The sequence below is a fragment of the Epargyreus clarus genome, unplaced genomic scaffold (assembly GCF_041222505.1).
Source record: "Epargyreus clarus isolate Ecla_fem2 unplaced genomic scaffold, WU_Ecla_fem_2.2 ptg000005l, whole genome shotgun sequence".
Lineage (NCBI taxonomy): Eukaryota > Metazoa > Arthropoda > Insecta > Lepidoptera > Hesperiidae > Epargyreus > Epargyreus clarus.
In genome coordinates, this window is record NW_027332213.1 from 5,081,012 (window position 1) to 5,101,833 (window position 20,822).

General features: G+C 33.8%; 1 protein-coding gene across 1 annotated transcript in view; it reads right to left on the reverse strand.

Moving 5' to 3' along the window:
- The window catches only part of LOC140757978 (suppressor of lurcher protein 1), an 88,631-nt gene that overhangs the window by 37,145 nt on the left and 30,664 nt on the right, over nt 1–20,822 (reverse strand). Inside the window, exon 3 of the mRNA XM_073093905.1 lies at nt 3,060–3,132. Within this exon, the coding sequence (XP_072950006.1) occupies nt 3,060–3,132 (73 nt within the window). The remainder of the gene's footprint in view (nt 1–3,059; nt 3,133–20,822) is intronic.

Genomic DNA, 20,822 nt, shown 5'->3' on the forward strand with positions numbered 1-20,822 from the left:
TCATCTATCAAAATTTAAAAAGTTCTACAATTAATTTCTTGGCAGGAAAATCATTGGACAGTTTGATTATTAATAACGGGTAAATAGTAGGTGTATCTACTGCTCCAAAAAGTGTCAGTAGTACCATTAGACACGAATCACGAAAAGTTTTACCTTTCAACCTAAATCTGATCCGGTATCCGTTATCTGAAAGTATCGTTGAATTTTTCCGAGTCTAATGGATCCAGTGGATGTTTTGCTACTTGTATTACGGCCATAGCCATTTTTGAGCTCCCATTCCCATTTATTGAGCTGTAAGTTTAACATTCTTTGGTATTACTTGAGTACGCTTTTTACTTTCCCTTATCCCTTTTTTATCTCGGGATTTTAATGAAGGCCTAAAGAAACGGCTTTTGTTAGTATTTTCATTTTACTTTTTATTCTAGTTCAAATATTATGTGTAGTTAAGCTCAGGTTCATTATTTTTAACGTAAACTGTTAGTAATGGACGAAGGAAAGAATAAGTAATGTTTGATTAATAATTATTTTTCGTAATAAAAATGTTTAATTGTTATTTTGTTGTATTATTACCAGTACTTAATTAGTAAATCTTATATTGTTTCAGCTATTTTTATATAATTCGAAGCCACAGATAGAAAATACAGCACATTTTACAAAAAATAACAGACGATAAAGAGCTCTAGTTTCAAGAATAATATTTCAAAGCTTACAAAACTAACAGCCATTATTCATAGCTATCGTACCAGAAATGATCTAAAAGATTGCAGTTCGTAAAAAGGAGAAGCTGAGAGAATAATGAGATATAACTCAAAGATTAACGTATGGGATAACATACTGGTTATAAAATACGATACGAGTATTATGTATCATGATATTAATCTCAGCCTTCAAAAACTCCGTTCGTTATAATACATAGATAAATAAAGATTACTCGCTCCTAACAAGAAAATGTAACCTTTTGACAATTGTCACTGTCAATTATTTTCGTGTTTGAAAAATATTAAAAAATGTATTTGTTAGATCTTTATTAACTTAAACGATATTTCTTCGCACTTTTTCTTCGATTTCATGTCTTAACTGCGCATGTCGACATTATTCGGCGTAAATTACACCATGACAGCACAATTGTCAGCTGTTTAAGTCATTTAATGGCTTCCTTCAATTACAAGGCGGTGAGATATCTATACTTATCTAAGAGTGTAACAAACTTAATATTTCTCAAAAACGTTATGTAAAGTATCTAAGCCAGATTGATGCCACAGAAATTAATGAGTACTACTTATGTCACTGATATATTGAATAAACTAATTTGTAAATAAAATTTACGTATATTATTCTATTGTATTATACCAACATGCTAGATTGGACATAAAATAACATAAGTGTACAACGTACCACGTATCGATATTTACTTTACTTTAAAAGTATTTTACAGTGAATGTGAAATAACCCTCGTCAATTATTACTTTAGACGAATTTACAATAATTTAGATAAAGAAAATATTCTTTATGTAAAATAATGTAAATTAAACCATAATTTTATCGACTTTCGTTTCATTATGTTTTATTTGAGAGTCACTGAACTAATCTGTCAAATATTCATAAACTTTACTTGGTTGGGTTGATAAGGTGGGTAGAGAGTAGGCAGTAGCATTTTTGTAATAAAAGCAATAAACTAAAATACTCGTATTTTGACTCTGTATTGGAAACAGGTGTACCTAACGTGTAACGGGCTATTCCTATGCCATCTCTGTCAAACCCTGCACAAAGGCAGATCTAGCATTCCCACCGTACAAAGGGTTCTGCCATCCATAAATTCTTCATTTCCGCTCTCGCATGTGTAAAATCCCTTATCTCTATTCAATAAGGCAACCTTGTTCCAACGATTCGTTCGCCAATCTCCGGTTGGACTACATGTTTAAAATGCAGCATTTATCTTCTTTTTCATTGTTTTAATGAATTGCTAATAAAGACTCAACTCTCTAAGCTTTGTAGAAAGTATTGTGGTTTAAAATGATTTATTTTTTGTTTTTGTAATTTAATTCTCAGAAGATTTTGTTAATAAAGACCGCACTCGGTTTCGTCCATACACACGGTCGTGCCCTAATTTTCTCTGTTTATATATTTTTTTTGACTTGTCATTGTATTTAATTGAAACAAAAGTATCTTATATTTTTAATATTAACGTAGAAAACTTATACTTTATACTATACATATACAGACATTATAAAAGTTATTCGTATTAATAAAAAGGTAATGTACCTAAAGTATATAATTATGAACTAGTTAAAAACATACTAAGTCCGATTTATTTAGATGCCTTTACGGTATAAATATCTCTACTAGACAACCTTGACGTGGGTTTAATAAGCAAAAACATTGAAAATAAATATCTCAAAGAATTATGAATGAATGAATATAAACAGCTCAGAAATTTAAAATATATTTAATAACAGCTATAAATAAATGTATTAAAAACTACAAATTTAAAGAATAAATATTTATAAGGCGTTCTTGAAAAATCTTAATAAAATATGACGAGAATATTTTGTGTTAACATTGCTTTGACTTCTTGATATTTACGGAATTTTACTCGATATTATACCTTTAATATAAATATGTTATTCAGAATTAAAATTACATCACTAAATTTGGTAGTTATATAATACATTTGATATTTTGAATAATTACTGAGATATTTCTCCACGATGTCTACATTAATGTTTGAAAGACTTTGAATGACTACCACCTATAAAGGTGCTTCTTAAAACACTACATTAGGTGTAGTCGTTTGAAGGTTCTTGAAATAACCCTTCGTGATTAGACTATAAATGCATATACTACTGTGTTCTGGTTTGGATGGAATGATATTATGGTAAAGGATGGATTTATACGCGGCATTGCAACTACGGAGTAGCCACGCAATTATGGCCGCTACAACTGGTATTGCTACAACTATATTTTTAACAAGTAGTAAGTCAATATTTTTATTTATAGGTACAAAGCTGCCTTAGATACATTGTTTCGGTATAGGAGATAATAAAAGCGGTTCAACTCACTTGGATTTATGGCGTGCCCTTCATCAACGGTGTTCAGAGATAGGTGTATCAGCAAAATGAGCGCCGTCGACGTCTGGAAAATAGAATAGGGTTAGCTGTTGGGAATTTAGCAAAATTTTGCATTTTGTGATATATTTCCGAGTGAAGTATTTGTAAGTGTTAAACAAAATTCTTTAGAAACATCGATTAGACTGTTTGCTCTTTTTTCTGTGCATTTAATTGCAAATTGAAATCGTTACATTCGTTCCAAAATACTACCATTGCGGACCATTGCGAAGTGTCCAATTTTTTGGAAAAAAAATGTATTTAATATTTATATATTTAAATTCTCATAGCCTAGATTACTTTTATTCTTTTATTTAGTATCACTTTTACTTAGTTTTCAGTATATGTTATATCTTACTTGATGCAGTTCAATTAGACATCAAATATTCAGTCCACCTGTAGGCAGTAGGCTCAACTCTTTAGTGACTAGTCACTACCAACCATGGATATGTGTGATTAACCCGACATAGAACTGAAGGCCTATGTGAGATCACACACGCATTTCTGCTCTGAGTAGCAAATTTAAATGATAAATCAAACACAAAACAAATCTAGAACTTAAATACGTTTTCCTTAACATCTATTCCAAAATTATCCAAAATATACAGGACAATGCATTCAGATCTGTCCTCGAGAAGCGCATCGCAGGTGTTACCCAGATGTATGTATGATATGAATATAAATTTCACACACTTTACACGGGAACAAAGATAGTTATAATATAACAAGGAAACATATTTTCAGAGATTCGCTGCTACGTTTCACATATTACAATCCATAAACAATGTCTGTTTACACCATCTTTCTAAAGTTCGCGCTTTATACACGAAATTTATCTTCCGTACAGTTTTGCTATTTCCTAATATTTCTATGTAAGAGTAATGTTTATGTTTATATGGAGGGATGTATTTATCAATTTTATAGCAGATGTGTGCCGGTGCTGTGTTGTTTAAAAATTGTTGCAGATCCACTAAATTATTCAAGAGTTCTAACTTATGCCCGTTATTATTAATCATTCTATACAATTTCTGTCTACAGATCTAAATATTGACATTATGATGTCTTTCCGCAATTCATCAAGAGATGGCGCTTTCCGAATCACGCTTTCGAAGTTTTCTCAACTCTTACATTTGTATTGTAAGCTCCGAACTCAAATTGTTGGAACAGTACCAATTCCCGGGTATAATGACCTAGCCCAGTGAGAGGTTTTGCCGATATTTTGCAAATTTAGAATGTGATAGGGAAAAATTGGGTAAGACTGATTGTAATTAACGGCTTTTAGATATCACTAATAGAGGACAATCAAAAAAGTTGCAGAGAATTTCATTTCGAACAAATGCCAGTCAAATTTGTATTAGCCACGTTTCTACGAGTATAATTGAAAATTTATCATTTATTATAAATTATTTAATTACTAATTTCTAATTAAGTATTCATTGGTCACGTCTTGCAAAGAATTACATTTGTTATTTTTTCCCAAATTCTACCAAAGTCTCCCTTTGAAGAGGAAATAAATCGTACGCAATAAACATAATGCTCGTATTATTAAACTGTAATAACATAATAAAATTAAGTTCATAATATTATGGGACATGTTGACACGTTCTGACATGTAGCGGATTTGCATTAGGCGTAAGTCGGGATTATGCTGTCTTCGCTAATCCAATAATAAGGAGGATATCCGTCGTCTTAGTAAATGTATAACAAATATATGTGTGTATGACTTTGCCCTATTTTTCTCTTGAACAATGTGACTTATAGGAATGGAATAATTTTTCTTTTCTTAGTCGCTTCTTCATTGCTGAATGTCGTGCATGCTGTGGTAGTCGTCTTAGCAGTGTGCTGAGAATTTTGCCAAAGTGCTCGGTCTTCTGCTTGTCATAGGCATTCTGTGATAGACATCTTGGTTAAGTCCTTGATCTGATCAGACCATCTGGTTGGTGATCTTCCTCGAGGTCTTTTTCCCTCCATTTTCCCAACAACCATGATCTTCTTCAAACAGTCGTCTTTCCGTAGTACTATATGGCCAAAGTATGAAAGAATTCTTTGGAGGAGGATGGTTTATAGACTTGTTTTTACTTTCACATTTTTTTATATAAGTTAAAAGGAGTAAGTAGTCTATCTGATGGTAAGTGGTCTCTGCCGCCAGTACTGTAGGCAACCTTATATATGTAGAACATGGATTATAAGTGAAGCATGTAACTTGACAAAATATATCCTGATTACGATGATCACCGCATACATAAATGCAAACCCTCATCCTTCTACAAAAATGCAAATACGTACTGGTTTACCCTACAATTGTCTTGACGGAGACATTAACATTCTGCTTACCAAAGATCGACATGTGACAATTTCTGCATACTAGAAGTTATCAGATCTTTCGTAGGCAAAATGATTATACATTGAGTATTAATGAGGGCAGCAGTTCGACTAGTTTTCAAAATTCTCAACCAACGAATTAAGCTTTAAAACATTCTAGTGTGTTTAATTACAAGATGTTTAGAAAATTTCGATAGATGGATTCATGATTGTGTGACGTCATTTCTTATAGACTTTCAGGAAGCCACCATAATCGCACAGCTTTATAGTAGTTTTACGACCAACTTGTCTGATGTCAACACTTCTTGGTATTCCCATTGTCCGTGCAATATCATTTATCACATGTATATTAAAGAGTTATAGTACTTTTACTAGGTACTACCGCCTGCGTCGCGTCTGACGTCAACCATTTTTATTACGACTCGCTGATTTTAATATAACCGGTGTAATTGAAATCGTTGTGCGTGGTGATCATTGTACGATTCGTAAAGGATTTGCGGTAGAACAATCTTCGTAATTTTTCATATCTCGTCATCACCTGTCCTAGTTGTATAATAATTATCCATACTCCCTTGAAATGGTTATTTTTTTAGGTAATGGAAACATTAAACGGGCGTGCAGTATACCCAAAGGGTCTTGCAACCTACGGTCATTTGTAATGTATCGTATGTAGGAGTAGAGTTCCACGGTTCCACCTGGGGTCAATCACGGATATAATGTAGCTGTTGCTGGGGATTACATTACATAGCATATTAATATCTCTGCCTTACACCCTTTAATACAAAACGCCAATTTGCTGTGAAAATTGAACTGTTTGATGTTTCATATTGCCAAATGACCTGCACAAGGTTCCGAGTTCGATTCCCGGCCAGACAGGCATAATATGTCTATCTAAATGACGAGTTTAGATTTCTGTTCTGGGTCTGGGTATTTGTGTGTTAGTCTGCGTGTGTCCATGGCAACCACGACACAGAGTAACCTAGTGTAGGGCTTTCGGTGTAGAAAGCGTCTTTAAAAAAATGAATTTACATATATGCACATATTACGGTTCAATGCTTAGTTCGTATAAGCCGAAAAATATTAAAAAAAACCACCTTCGATAGAATATTGCATTGATAGGTGATAACGATTAATAACGGACATTACTCAGCAGAGGATTCAAACTGGTATGCTGGCCAATTTATCATGTATGTAGTGAACATTCCAATACTTATCAAAATATAGGCACGATAATATACGACACTTGTGTAGTTTGCGTACACATGAATATTGTTTAAACTGATCAATATGCACATATTTGTATGGGTAAACATTGTCGTGATGTGTACCATGTTATATGGTAACGACAAATAGTAAAATTCTATTTTCTTTAATGTAGTAACAGCTAAGGAATCAAAACCATTATCTCCATGTTCCCGAAACTGAGTGTACCTCCAAATTCCTTATTCGTGTTTTTTTTAAAGATTGAAATACGAAATTAGGATGTAGGTGGTCACTGCATCCTATTAATTCCTGTGACCAACTCCATATAGAACATGTTCAAATTCAAATTCTAATCTCATTTATTCAAAATTGATTCATATAGAATACTTTTTGAAAGTCATCAAACTACCACCGCTTCTGAAGGTGTTTCGCTATGGAGAAGAAGCGGCACAAGAAGAGCTGTGCATGAAGTCTATCACATATGCATTGCCAATTCGTAGGGCTAAGGTCGCAATTACGTAACATTATATGTCGCTAGAAATACATATAACCTATTATGTGTATTTCTAAAGACACATTATGTTTCGTTTCGTTGGTACCCCGGTCGTATCATACTGGTTCTACCGCCTTTTACTACTGTAGTTACCGACAGGTACAACGATGTAGATTGACAAAATAATTCATTCTAGAAAACTTCTTTGTCCAGAAGCTTTTCTTAACTTTCAAAGATGGCAAAATTAAAATTATCCAAGTATTATAATCGTCATGAACTCCTTTCTTTTGCTGACACGAACTTACTCTTGAAATGAGAAGTTTCTTTCTATCAACTAAGACTGTTAAGTATAAAAAAATATTAACAAAAAATACAACCGACTTCTATGTCACTACAAAGTAAAAAATAATTGAAATAAATGTTGGTTTAGTACATATTTCTGAAGTCGGCGCTCAATATATTTCGTTGGATAACGATGTAAACAGCGTGTCTAATATGAGCGCCGACTTCAGAAATATGTACTAAACCAACATTTATTTCAATTATTTTTTACTTTGTAGTGACAACGAAGTCGGTTGTATTTTTTGTTAAAAAATTTTTTTCGCCCTTTTTAGTGATGACATACTAACATTTATATTAATACAATATAAAATTATAAAAACGTGATCATGAATGAAGGTAAGGTCTGAGTTTACTGAGTTTGATTGGAACAGCCCGCTCGCAGGGCGCTGCCGCGCCCTGCTCGCTTAGTTTTATATTGTCTTATATGTTCCAACCTAACCTAACTAAATAGTCAATGATGAACTGGCTTTGCAATTTCATTAGAACCTACACCAAATATCTTCAAACACAACTTAATTATTCCCATCGGTTGAGGAGCTACATATTTTGTCTCCGAGCCACATTATCAGACCCTTAAATAGTCAATGATGAACTGACTTTGTAATTTCATTAGAACTTACACGAAATATCTTTAAACACAACTCAATTATTCCCATCGGTAGAGGAGTTACATATTTTGACTCCGAGCCACATTATCAGACCCATAAATAGTCAATGATAAATTGGTTTTGCAATTTCATTAGAACCTACACCAAATATCTTCAAACAAAACTCAATTATACCCATCGGTTGAGGAGTTACATATTTTGTCTCCAGAACCCACTCTGATCCTCATCATGTTTAAATGGGACCAACTTGCAGCAATTGCACACACACTAAATTAAAGGCATTAAAATGGGTTCATAAACGGCGAAGTTATGGCTGTTATATTTACATGGGTGGAGGAGTTCCCCTCTTTTTCTCCAAAACCAATCGATGGATCCTAACCATATTTAAATGGGACCAACTTCCAGCTCGTCACTACACAATAAAAAAAGAATTATTAAAATCGGTCCACTAACAGCGGAGTAATTGGTGTAACATACATAACAAAAAAATACCGGCTGAATTGATAACCACCTCCTTTTTGAAGTCGGTTAAAAATTATTCCTGCTTTTTATTTCAATTTCCGCAAAATGTGAACTAGAAAATAGATGAGAATTCGTTCGCTTGTTCAATTTTATTTAACTGCATAGTTTATTTTATATTTCCTTTGTAAATCATAACTACAGCTAATTTATTCTTCTGTTGCATTTTTGAACTATATTTGTGCTCGGAAATTTCATACAATCTTATTGCTCCCAATCTCAATATCGACTTTGATTTGTCAGTTTTTGAAAATTGAACTCATCTCACAGGGATGGCGAAACAAAGCCAAATTTTTCCATCTCTAAACGGTACGAACCTCGTTTCAGTTTAATTGGGTTGGACTCAAACGAAAATGGTCTAAAAATTCTGATGCTGCGCTAGGAAGCCGTAGGTATGTAGGTAGGTATTTCTAGACAGACCAATACAAACTATGCTACATTTTACTATCAATTTTATTTTTATTTTATTTTGGTTGGTTTAGTGCATTACACTGTTTTTTTCATAAAATTGTAGTGGACAACTATTCTGTCGTCTAATAACAAGTAGGTGCTGCTTACGTCCATTTGCAATTAGCTCCAAATAGAACTGAAGTCTTGCATTGAGATCATTAATTGAGACTGGCCACAGATGGTTTGCTGCTCTTGAAGACTGTTGAAAACCTGTCATATGAGTGTCTCCGCCTTTCTGCTTTCATGAAATTAATATATTAAACTTATGGCATAAAGTACAAATCGATTAGATACTCACGAACTCAAGTTATACAATGTATACAATAACGAGAGTATAGAGTATCGGTCATATACATTTAGATTATTAAAATTGAATTGACTTAATCGAAACTCACTAAAGTGAAAACGTGCTTAGCATTTCAAAATATTTCTCTGGATAGACCTGATGATAGTGTGACGATGACCTCAGTAACCCTAAATAAAGTTACCCTTTAAAAGACCCTTGAAGCGACATACAACGTAAAGATCGAATGTCCGAGGTACGATGAAATTGAGTTTACTCTAATCTTATTTTGCTTCGTGCCTCGTTCGCTGGATGTAAATATTACTTTATGTGGGAATACTGCATAATTTCATGTTGGTAATATTTAACTGCTCATTCAAATACCTTAATAAGAGGTTATATGGAATATCTCAGGTAATATTCGATATTTTAGTATCGTAGAAAATAAATGAAGTAAATTAAGCTAATCAAAATCAGTGATAGCCTCCTCGTTAACTTGCAGCCTTTCACGTTGAGGACTTAGCGTTCGAACCTCGTCTTTTTGATGTAATGTGCACTTTTTTTATGAAGAAATTCTTATAAAGAACAATATCGTGTCCCAGCCTGTTTGCCTTGAAAGTTCTCCAAAAGTAAGTTTCGGAGGTGTATCAAGTCAATCCTCATTATGCTAGCAGCATGTCCTAAATCACGTCTTAGGATCCGATCTCTGGGACATTTTAGGGAACGGCAAAATTTCATATGGAATACTGGAAGACCTATTTAATAAAACAATTTGAGTAGCGAACATAGACAACATTTATTTTTCCTTTTTCTTGTTATTACATTGCAAAGACATTTATCTATGCCAGTATTATTTTGATATATTACAATACCACCACTTATTAAAATAATCCAAAAACAAAACACAACTAATTAATACTGTTCCTACAGTATACTATTTAACTTTTACAATACCTATTTTATGTAAGAACTTGTAATGCTTTACTTTACATAAACTTTTTGTAAATAAATCAGCAGGCATTTCTGTAGTATTTAAGTATGCAATTTTAACGAATTTCTTATCTACAGCCTCTCTAATAAAATGAAACCTAACATCGATATGTTTACTTCTCCGGTGATACATACTATTTTCTGTAAGTTTCTGAGCGCTTTGGTTATCATTATACAATAAAATTGGTACATTTTTCCTATTAATAAGTTCATATAATAAATTTCTTAGAAATATAGCTTCTTTACTGGCCTCACAGACAGCCATATACTCGGCCTCTGTACTCGACAGGGCCACAGTCTGTTGCTTTCTACATTCGTGAGAAACAACACATCCAGAATATAAAAAACAATATCCAGTAAATGACTTTCTGTCCATAGTGTCAGAGGCCCAATCAGCATCAACATATCCAATTATATCTGAATCATTTTTATAATACATTAAACCATAAGATTTTGTAGAATTTAAATATTTTAAGACTCTTTTGGCGTGCTTCCAGTGTGTTTCACTATTACAATTATTAAACTGACTCAAATAACTTATGCAATAGGCAATATCTGGTCTTGACATTACTGAAAGATACATGAGACTTCCTATCAGCTGTTGATAAGGATATTTACTGTTTACATTGTCTGCTTTAATAAGTTTTAAATTAACTTCCATAGGAGTATCTATTGTGTTACAATTTTCTAAGTTAAATTTACACAATAATCTTTCTATAAACTGTTCCTGATCTACACAAATTTTGCCTTTATCAATCTTAATATTCATACCTAAACATTGCCTTAATTGTCCTAAGTCTTTCAACTTAAATCTGGTACTTAACTGACTTTTCAAGTTATCAACTTCTTTGTTACAATTAGAAAATATGAAAAAGTCATCAACAAACAAGGCTACAAAAGTTTTTACTTTTTCATAGGATTTTATAAATAAACAAGGTTCATAAACAGAATTTTTATACCCAAATTCTTGTAAACAAAAATCAACCTTTTTATACCAAGCCCTAGCAGACTGCTTTAATCCATAAATGGCCTTTTTCAACTTTAAAACTTTGTTTACATTCTGTTCATGTTTGAAATTCTGAGGTAACTGCATGTACACAGTTTCATCAAGATCACCGTTGAGGAATGCGGTTGTGACATCTAAATGGGTAATATTTAAATCTAGATTAACACTTATTGCAAATAACAATTTTAAAGTGGAATACTTTAGAACCGGGGCAAAGGTTTCTTTATAGTCTATTCCCTCTTTTTGGGTAAAGCCTTTCGCTACCAATCTGGCCCTATATCTCACTGTGTCATCACTATTTAGTTTTTTTTTATACACCCATTTGCACTGAACCACTCTAGCATTACTAGGTTTCTCCACTAGCTCCCAAGCTTCAGTGTCACGAAACGATTGTAACTCCTGCTCCATTGCTTCAACCCACTGTGCCTGCTCTGTGCCATTCATGACCTCTTCATAGGTAAGACTATCCTCATTATTACTGTCTACAGTCACACATGCTTTACTGTACCCAAATCTCTCTGGTTCTTTCCTTATACGCTTGTGTTGGATAGGTGCGCTAACAGGTTCAAGATTCTTTAAGCCTTCATCAGAAGCACTGTCATATATTTCTGAGCTACTTTCAGACGAAGTCCTTGTTTCCTCATCCTCCGGTACATATGTCTTATCTGTCAGATCAACCTCAGACTCCTCAGATTGTTCCTCTTCCCTTGCAATTTCTTTATCTTTTTCTTCTACCACAGCTGGTATCATGTCTGAGTTGCATCTGGTCTCCATGATAATCACATTTCTGCTGGTGGTTATGCTTTTAGTTAGAGGAATGTATAACCTATATCCCTTTATATTTTCTGCATATCCGAGAAGAATATATTTCTCTGCCTTCTTGTCCCATTTAGTCCTTTTTATTTTAGGGACATGAGCCATTGCTGTGCTTCCAAATACGCGGATGTGGCTAAGGTTTGGCTTCTTGCCAGTCCAGAGTTCATACGGAGTTTTCTGTAAACCTGATGCTAATGTTCTATTTCGTAAATATATTGCAGTATTGACTGCTTCAGCCCAAAAATGCTTATCCATATTAGCATCAAATAGAAGACAACGAGCTCTTTCCACCACTGTTCTATTTAGTCTTTCGCACATGCCATTCTGCTCAGGCGTATATGGATTAGTTTTTTGATGCAATATACCTGCTTTCTTCAAAAAACTTTCCATTTCAGAAGAACAAAATTCTCCACCGTTGTCTGTTCTTAGTACTTTTATGCTCTTACCTTTCTGGTTCTCAACCATAGCTTTGAAATCTTTAAAGTACATCATCACCTCATTCTTAGATTTCATAAAATATACGAATGCCATTCTGCTGTAATCGTCAATAAATAGGAGAAAATATCTTGACTTACCAATCGAGACTGTCTCCATGGGACCGCAAACATCCGCATGAACTACCTCTAGCACACTGTCACTTCTGGAACCTGTATGCGAGAAAGGTAGTCTCGCTAGCTTCCCTTCACAACACGTGATACACTGGGACTTGTCAATTTCAGCCTTACCGGGAAATGAAACCCCTTCTACAGCACCATTCTTCATACTGTTCAGATCCTTACTGTTTATATGGCCCAACCTTCTATGCCACAACATACTGTTCACTTGCATTGCTGAGCCTGCCAAGAAACTATCCTGTTTTATGGCCAATTTGTACACTCCTTTCACTAGATGTGCTTTTCCGACAAGTATATTTTTGTGGTTGTATATATTGCAAACACTTTCTTCAAAAATAACTTTGTTTCCGTTCCGAATCAACTCACTCACTGACAGAAGATTAGTTGTGAGGTTAGGAATGCACAAAACTCTTTTCACAGTAATATCATATTCTGAACCATCTACAATAGTTGTCAACTTTGTATTTCCTGAGCATAATACTGGTACTGTTGTTTCATTAGCTACTACAATTTGTTTCATGGTTGGATTGTACGAAATATCTGACAGACGGTCTTTGCTTGAAATCATATGAGTACTGGCGCCGGAGTCGACGTACCAATCTGTCTTTTTGTACGTCGAGTTGAAGAAAAATCCACTAAACACTGTGCTGTTTTTATTATCTTTGTTTTTGTTCAAACTGCACTGGTTTTTATAATGTCCGATTTGTTTACATTTGTAACACCGAATTGTTTTGACAGGTTGTTTTGAATTTGACGTTTTCGAGTTTTCTGCAACTGCAGCGCCATCTTTTCTCTTACGCTGCTGCCAACCTTTCGATAAAAACGCGCCTTCTCCTCCATTGTTGCCAACCGCAGCACTCATGTCAAGCAATTTTGATTTAATCACATCTGTACTAACCGCCATTCCCGAATGTTCTATGGCCATTATCATCGGGGCAAATTTTTCTGTCAATCCCGCTAATAGTAAACATCCAACCCATTCATCAGTAATATTAAAACCCGTTCCTCGTAATTTTTGAGCCGTATCTACAATCTGAGTCACGTATAATGTCATAGATTCACAATCTTCTAATCGTATTGAAATTAAATGCCTTAGTAAACTGATCTTTCTTTGAAATCCTGAATCGTCAAATAGAGATTTTAAACGATTCCACACGTCCTGGACAGTTTTTTCGTTTCTAATATGGACATAAAGAGACGAATCTATGGTCATTATTAATTTAGCTTTAGCTTTAAGAGCATCAGAATCGGGAATAGTTGCTGTTCCTGAAGCTTCGGCAGTTGCACTTTTCTTTATATCCACTCCTTCCAAGACGAGAAAGTTTTCTGCGGCGAACGCCCATTCGTCGTAATTTTCACGACCTTTGAGCTTCGGTACGTTGACAATGTAGCTGCCGGCCATTGTTCAAAAAAACACGTAACCGTAGAACACTAAATTTGAACTTTACAGTTTTTGATCTGAACAAATCTATCTGGCAAACACAGTTCACACTCGAGGAAATTACTGAGAGTTAATATTAATCGGTTTTATAACGAATTTACGGGTTTTTATCGCGAAATATGGGACTGGGCCCATAACCTAATAAAACAATTTGAGTAGCGAACATAGACAACATTTATTTTTCCTTTTTCTTGTTATTACATTGCAAAGACATTTATCTATGCCAGTATTATTTTGATATATTACAATACTATTCTCATCGATCTATTTCCCGAGCAGCAAAATACAACTCTCGCCCGGAACGGCAATTTTAGAAGGCAGGCAAATAATTCGATGTATTTTATGACATCATTTCAAACCCACGATTTAATTAATATCCTTAAATCTGGCGCGCAACTACCCAAAGGATTTCCATACGTGACCTCAACTTGACCCAATCTAACTATGCTCAGAAATGAGACAAAAATGGATTTATGTGATACTACTCATCTGATAAAGGTTACTCAGCTACATTACAACAGCTCCTAAGGTTAGCCTTCAATTCAATAACATTTCAGTGAAACATTGTAAGTGCAGAGCATTTGTTAAGCTTCGCTGAGCGTGGTCAGCGAAGTGAATCGTGTAACAGCTATTTTATAGTAGCAGTTTCTGTTTCCGCTCTTTTTGTTGAATTATTTTGAAAAAAGTGTTTTTTGATGAAGTGAACTATCGTTTGTGATGAAATTGTTTACACAGTATCGCGTAACTTTACTTAGGACCGCTTGCGAATATAGTTCCATCTGGAAGCGGCAGCTAGCTTATTCTTTAAGTAACAATATACATGTGGGTACCCATCATATTGGTGTGCTGATTCCCATAAATCGTACTCTAAATGAATGCAGTGATGCGTAAAATATAAATTCGTAACTTGACATAGGATCTATGACTTATGTAATACCAGAAAACTATTCATTCGATAAACTAACAGAAATGGTATACTTTCTGATAGTTTCTTCAAATATGAATTTTATTGATTGTTTGGTATGTGCCAATGTTCAAAGTTAAACCCGAATTCATTTCAAAATATTCCGACTCTATCACAATGAACGCATTCAACAGATCCTAAATTACTTTGCAAATGTCAAAGTCCTGAGGCTAGTCCAATTACTTCCCAAGTCGGTTTTACAAGCTTCAAATTGCATATTAATTCAGTATTCGTACCGACCACTCGAAAGTTACTTTGGAAAGGAATTGTAATTCAGTATTTTTATGATCTCTAGTAAGAAAAATCCGGTTTGGAGACCTGTTCTGCTTTGAGGAGTATTCACCACACTCTCAATATCTAATTTCACCTTCTGAGGAGATGAATACTTTTCAACGTAGTGCTCGAGTACTTAGTGTTACTACTATGTTAAATAATTGGCTGAGTGGTCATCGTAACCGCGATTTGCAGAGTTCCAAAGATTCGATATCTAACTAGACAGATATCTAAATAAGTAAAAAAATTATTTAATGTTCTAGATTTGGATGTTTGTGAATTCGTTATTCATAGTACACACGACATAAGATATCATATTGCTCGGTTATAAACAAGTAAAGGGTTTTTTTGATACTTAAAAATTCTTATTTTGTGAAGGATTTCGTCGTAAGCAGGCTTTGTTATATTCGTAGGAAAAGTCAATGATCTGTGAACGATATTGGACGCGGATCGAGCGAACATAAGCGTATTGGTACAAATAGCGTATCACATACAAGATTCTCTTTGAGTCCCTGTCACGACTCGCCTAAACTGATCTTTACTTCGTGCGTCAAAAGGTTCATGTTAGATACAGATACACGTGCAGTACAAAAAGGCTTTCGACATCTCGTATTAGGATAAGAGGATTAGGGTATGGCGTTGAGCACACCCAGAATGACTTGATTCCACGGGTTTCCTGCATATTTCCTTTTTATTAACACTGTCATAGATGAGAGTGGTTGGAACGGAGGCTCTGAGTTTCAATCTCGTTGAGATGAAAAGTGAAGCGGAGACTTTAGGTATCAGAAGCCTTTTGAAGTTTTAAGCTTTGACCTCAAAGACTTTGTACAGTGTAGAATTTTATTCTACGAACGTGTTGCATCAGAATGTATATTTTGATAAAACTTAAGATAAAAGTTTTTATGAGTCAATCAGAAATATCTATATACTTATAAACTGTCCACAACTTAGCTAATGTTAATACTAGTTAAATTAGTTGTTTGACGAACCACAAATCTTCTTTTTAAGTTTGATACTCAAAATGACATCTACATCATGATTAAGTTTTTGGACATTTTATTCAAATTACAAATTAAATCTTCGAATTAAGCGTCCAATATTTCGAAATCGTTTTATTTGACATCTGTTACTGCTATCAATCTTTTGTGATTAACAAATCTTGAAGAAATAATATTGCAATTACCATTACCATTAATTGAAGTATTCATACTTATCTTTTGTTGCCATCGCAATATTTTTCCTCATTTGTTCTTCTTAATCCAGACAACGTTTTAATATTTTAATCAAGTCTTCCGTCTCATTAACTCTTAGCCCGCGCCGTGAATTATACAGCTTTGCGGGATGTAAAATGTTTATTTCTTTTTGTTTTGAGCTCCCGGTGGGAAAATACTTGTACTGAGTTTTGGTCTACAGTTCCCGTGTTATTAATTTCATTTCAGTTCAGAGTTTCCAGTACAAAAATATTCTTTTAAATGGACTCACAACAGTAGCGTTTAACAGAGTGTACAATTTTTTTGCAACTGTTTTCATTTGAGTTGCTGAAAGCACTTTTTTGTTATAGCAGGTTATGTTTGCTATTATGCTATTGCAGTAGGTATAAGAGTTCTTATTAAAAAAATACTAAATTAAAGTATAGAAATCTGACAGGCCGAGTGGATTCAGTGCAGTAGCAGGACTACGTAGTTTATTTAACGGAAGAGACGGCAACTTGTTGCAGACCATCTGTCTGCTTCAAGATGAATAAAGATATGTAGCCATATACGCTACATATATTACTTTAATACCGCTCTCTCTCTTCCCATGGATATTGTAGGAGTATTAAAGGTTAAATTCGCAAGTTAGGCGCAGCGTCGTTTGTTTGCTTATTATTAATGATGACCCTCGGGCTTTTAAGGGCTAATGGATGGGTAGATGGAAATATACTTAAAGTAAGTTTTAGTGAATATTATATCCTCTAAATATAATGTATATAGATTGTTCTAATCTAATTTCGTAATATGATATGATATTTAAAAATCCTCTCCACCAGTAAAGGTAAGGTTAGTTACTTTCCTAATTTTAATTCTTTCACATCCTTCAAATTGCTATAAATGGGACAAGAAACAGCTATTCTTCAAATACAATTGGAAGTTGATCATTTGTTCCAGAGGTATTTTGCAATAACTTTGTATTGATTTTCGTTATGACAAAACGCGAAGTATCATATTTGATTATATTCCATCAAATATTATATTTTACTCTTAGGGACTGAAGTTCCTTATGTACGAATAAATATAAAATAATATTCTTTAAACCAAAGTACAGCAGTAAAGACACTGATGATTCGGGAATGTGATTGGAATAAATATTAAATGAACTCCTGAAATGGATCGATGTGTGTATCATGTACAATTTTTAAGGCGTTTCGCATACAAGGATGTTTTAGGGAAGATTCCCTATGTTTTGTTATTCCACGTCTCGATTGTGAACATTTATAATAATAATATGTTACCCTGAAAAAATAATGTACATATTATTATAAGGTTACTTTAACCAAATTTTATATAACGGATGGCTTATTGATCGTTGTCTGTACATGCAAATTGTGGAAACTACTCTATCAATTTTAAATTCACACCTATGCATTTTAAGTGATACAAATAACTGAACCAGGTTTATATTCTATTTTCTTATTCCAGAAAAAAATAGCTTGAAATATACAAAAAGTGTTATCTTCATTACAAGACTACATGCTAATAAACTGTAGTACAATATGCCTAAATTGAGTCCTCTCCTCTGAATGAGGACCTTCACATCATCTATGTTGCATCATGTGCAGAAATGATAAATCGCAAAATCACAGTCGCGAAACTTGTGTCCCCGTGTGCGAATATCCTAAAAGGAAATATAACGTACATCTCGACGTAACGGGAATATGACATGATCAAAGTAGGTAGGTTACCCTTAAAACGTTACCAATTCGTATCTTTCGCTCAATTTATCCGAGATTGTATGAACAGGGGAAACTGAAATACAAAAAACATTGTTGAATGATTGATTCAATGCGTACGTCTACGTCAGAATTATATTGCATTTTTTTCCCTTGCTTACCTTGTTTCATATTTTATGTTATTTGTAATGAAGGTAGATCAACGTATCGTAAGTTTCACTAAAGAATACTATGATTGCATGTTAACATTTTTTTCATTAAATTTTTATTTAAAATATTTCATAGATGGGCTACATTTCAAATCTGTGGCTGAGACTCCATGGTACCTATTTTATGGGAAGTTATATTCTACTTCTATTGGAGAAATCACATAGCAAACACGTTTCGATGACATTTTTATATTAGTCATACCTACAAAACTTGATAGCATTGATCAATAAATGGTTGTCGGCAGAGTTATGATTGTCAAATGGGGAAGACACACATATACGTATGTACGTATAGTGTGTTTACATACATGTACCCACAAAAGAGAGCGAAGCCGGAGAGAGAAAGACAATATAAACCTGGAATCAAACCCAAAAATATACACTGGAACGAGGCAATTAAAAATGTTTGGAAAAATTTAATATAACTATCCCAATTTTTGTACCGGGAAAATATTTTTATTTTCGTTGTTTACAAACATTTTTCAAATCGCATTGTCAATCACAATTTCAGTTGACACGCAAATTTGCAAATTCACCATTTTTATATTGAGTCCGAAAATTATTAGCATAAGTATCAAATACCTTTGAACGTACAAACGTGGAAAGAATTAGTACTTATTTATGTTTTTCCTACCCCTAGACATTACTTTCACAAGATGATATAGTGGCGGAGCGATCTAACAAACATGGGTTCGATACCTGGTCAGGTTAATCTAATAATAGTTTTTTTTAATTTATGTTTGGGTGTGCATGTTTGTTTCGTTGCGTTAATCCACGTGGAATCTTGAATGATTAAAGTGTAAAAATCGAATTAAATGTAATGTTTGATGATACAAGTTTTGTTTGGAACCGATATTTGGATCCATTCTGTATTATTAATAAGTATTATAAACTGTTTTAGTTCAGATTAATATTATTTTAGTGACTCATAAGAAATCTTAGGCATGAGTAAAAATAAAATGAAGTATCATATTTCTTTTATAATAAAATTATACCTAATTTACGACGATTGCACGAATAAGCATGTACTTTTTGAAATTATTTCCACGTCGCAAAGCGTTCGAAAAAGAATATCTTTTCTTAGTTATTCTTTTTATCTACTGGCGTTGCCATCGTAGCTTTTAGTTCCAAATTAACTTTAAATTTACTTTTCAGGAAGCGGCTACTGAAATTTATGAAACTCTGCGATCTACTTTATATTTCAAAGTTGAAAGTCAAGTCAGTTATTTTTTTAAAATGACGCTTCCTTTTTAGAGTCAGAAATGTAACAGGTAACTTTGACACATTGAAGAAATGAACTTATTATTTTATTTGGAGTATATTATTACGTCGTATAACAAAGATGTAACTGTAATAAGGCGTCTGGCATTCTTACCTACTCTTACGCAATGATAGAAACTGTGATTCTTAATCTTGAGCTATTTGAGGATATATCATATATTCTTAATTGATTTCTTCTATGGCTGAGCGTTAACTATAGAAAGTGTTCCGTGTTCAATCCCGTTTTTCCCGATTTCTGTTCTGAATTTGAATGTTTGTTTGACTTCCAGTAGGTCCATATTAACCATAGTTCTCTCATCAAAAATTGTCAAGCCGAGAGATTCTACTTTTGGTCAAAATCTAATAAACAATTAGTTCTTTTGATAGACGGTAAGAGCATATCCTGAAGTGCCACTCCATCCTTTCATTTAAAGTCGCTTCCTATCTTCCTTCCTCTTTGAAATGGAATATAAAATCTTGTCACATCCAACTTCCACTAAACCAGGGTCTGACAAGCCGGGAAGCGTACGTGCGTACGATATCTTATGTGTGACTAGACGAGCTCCTATTATTCCTTAAGGAGCTCTCGACTCAGGATCGACGGGCTTTCCGCTGTGATTTGTTTATGTTCCGTGCTTTTTTGTCAAAACTTTTCAATGTGTTACATAGAATATTATACTTCTTTTAAGTTATAAAATGGCATGAGGTGAACCCATCAGACGGTTTAATGTTGAAGTGCCTTTAATAAGATGTTAATGATTCTAAGTGATCTCTATATCTAAAGAAGAGCACATACTTTCGCTACTCATATTGTAGGTCCTAATCGATCAGTCAAATGGCAAATGGATACCACTACCATTTTATTGGTGAGGTTCCTTGACATGAATGATTATATATCTAAATATTCTTTAGATTTATAGAAGCGCCCACAGTTTCGCAACTTTTAGACATAATAACCGATCAGCAAAGTTCAGCAATGTCGGGCGCGTCTCTCAG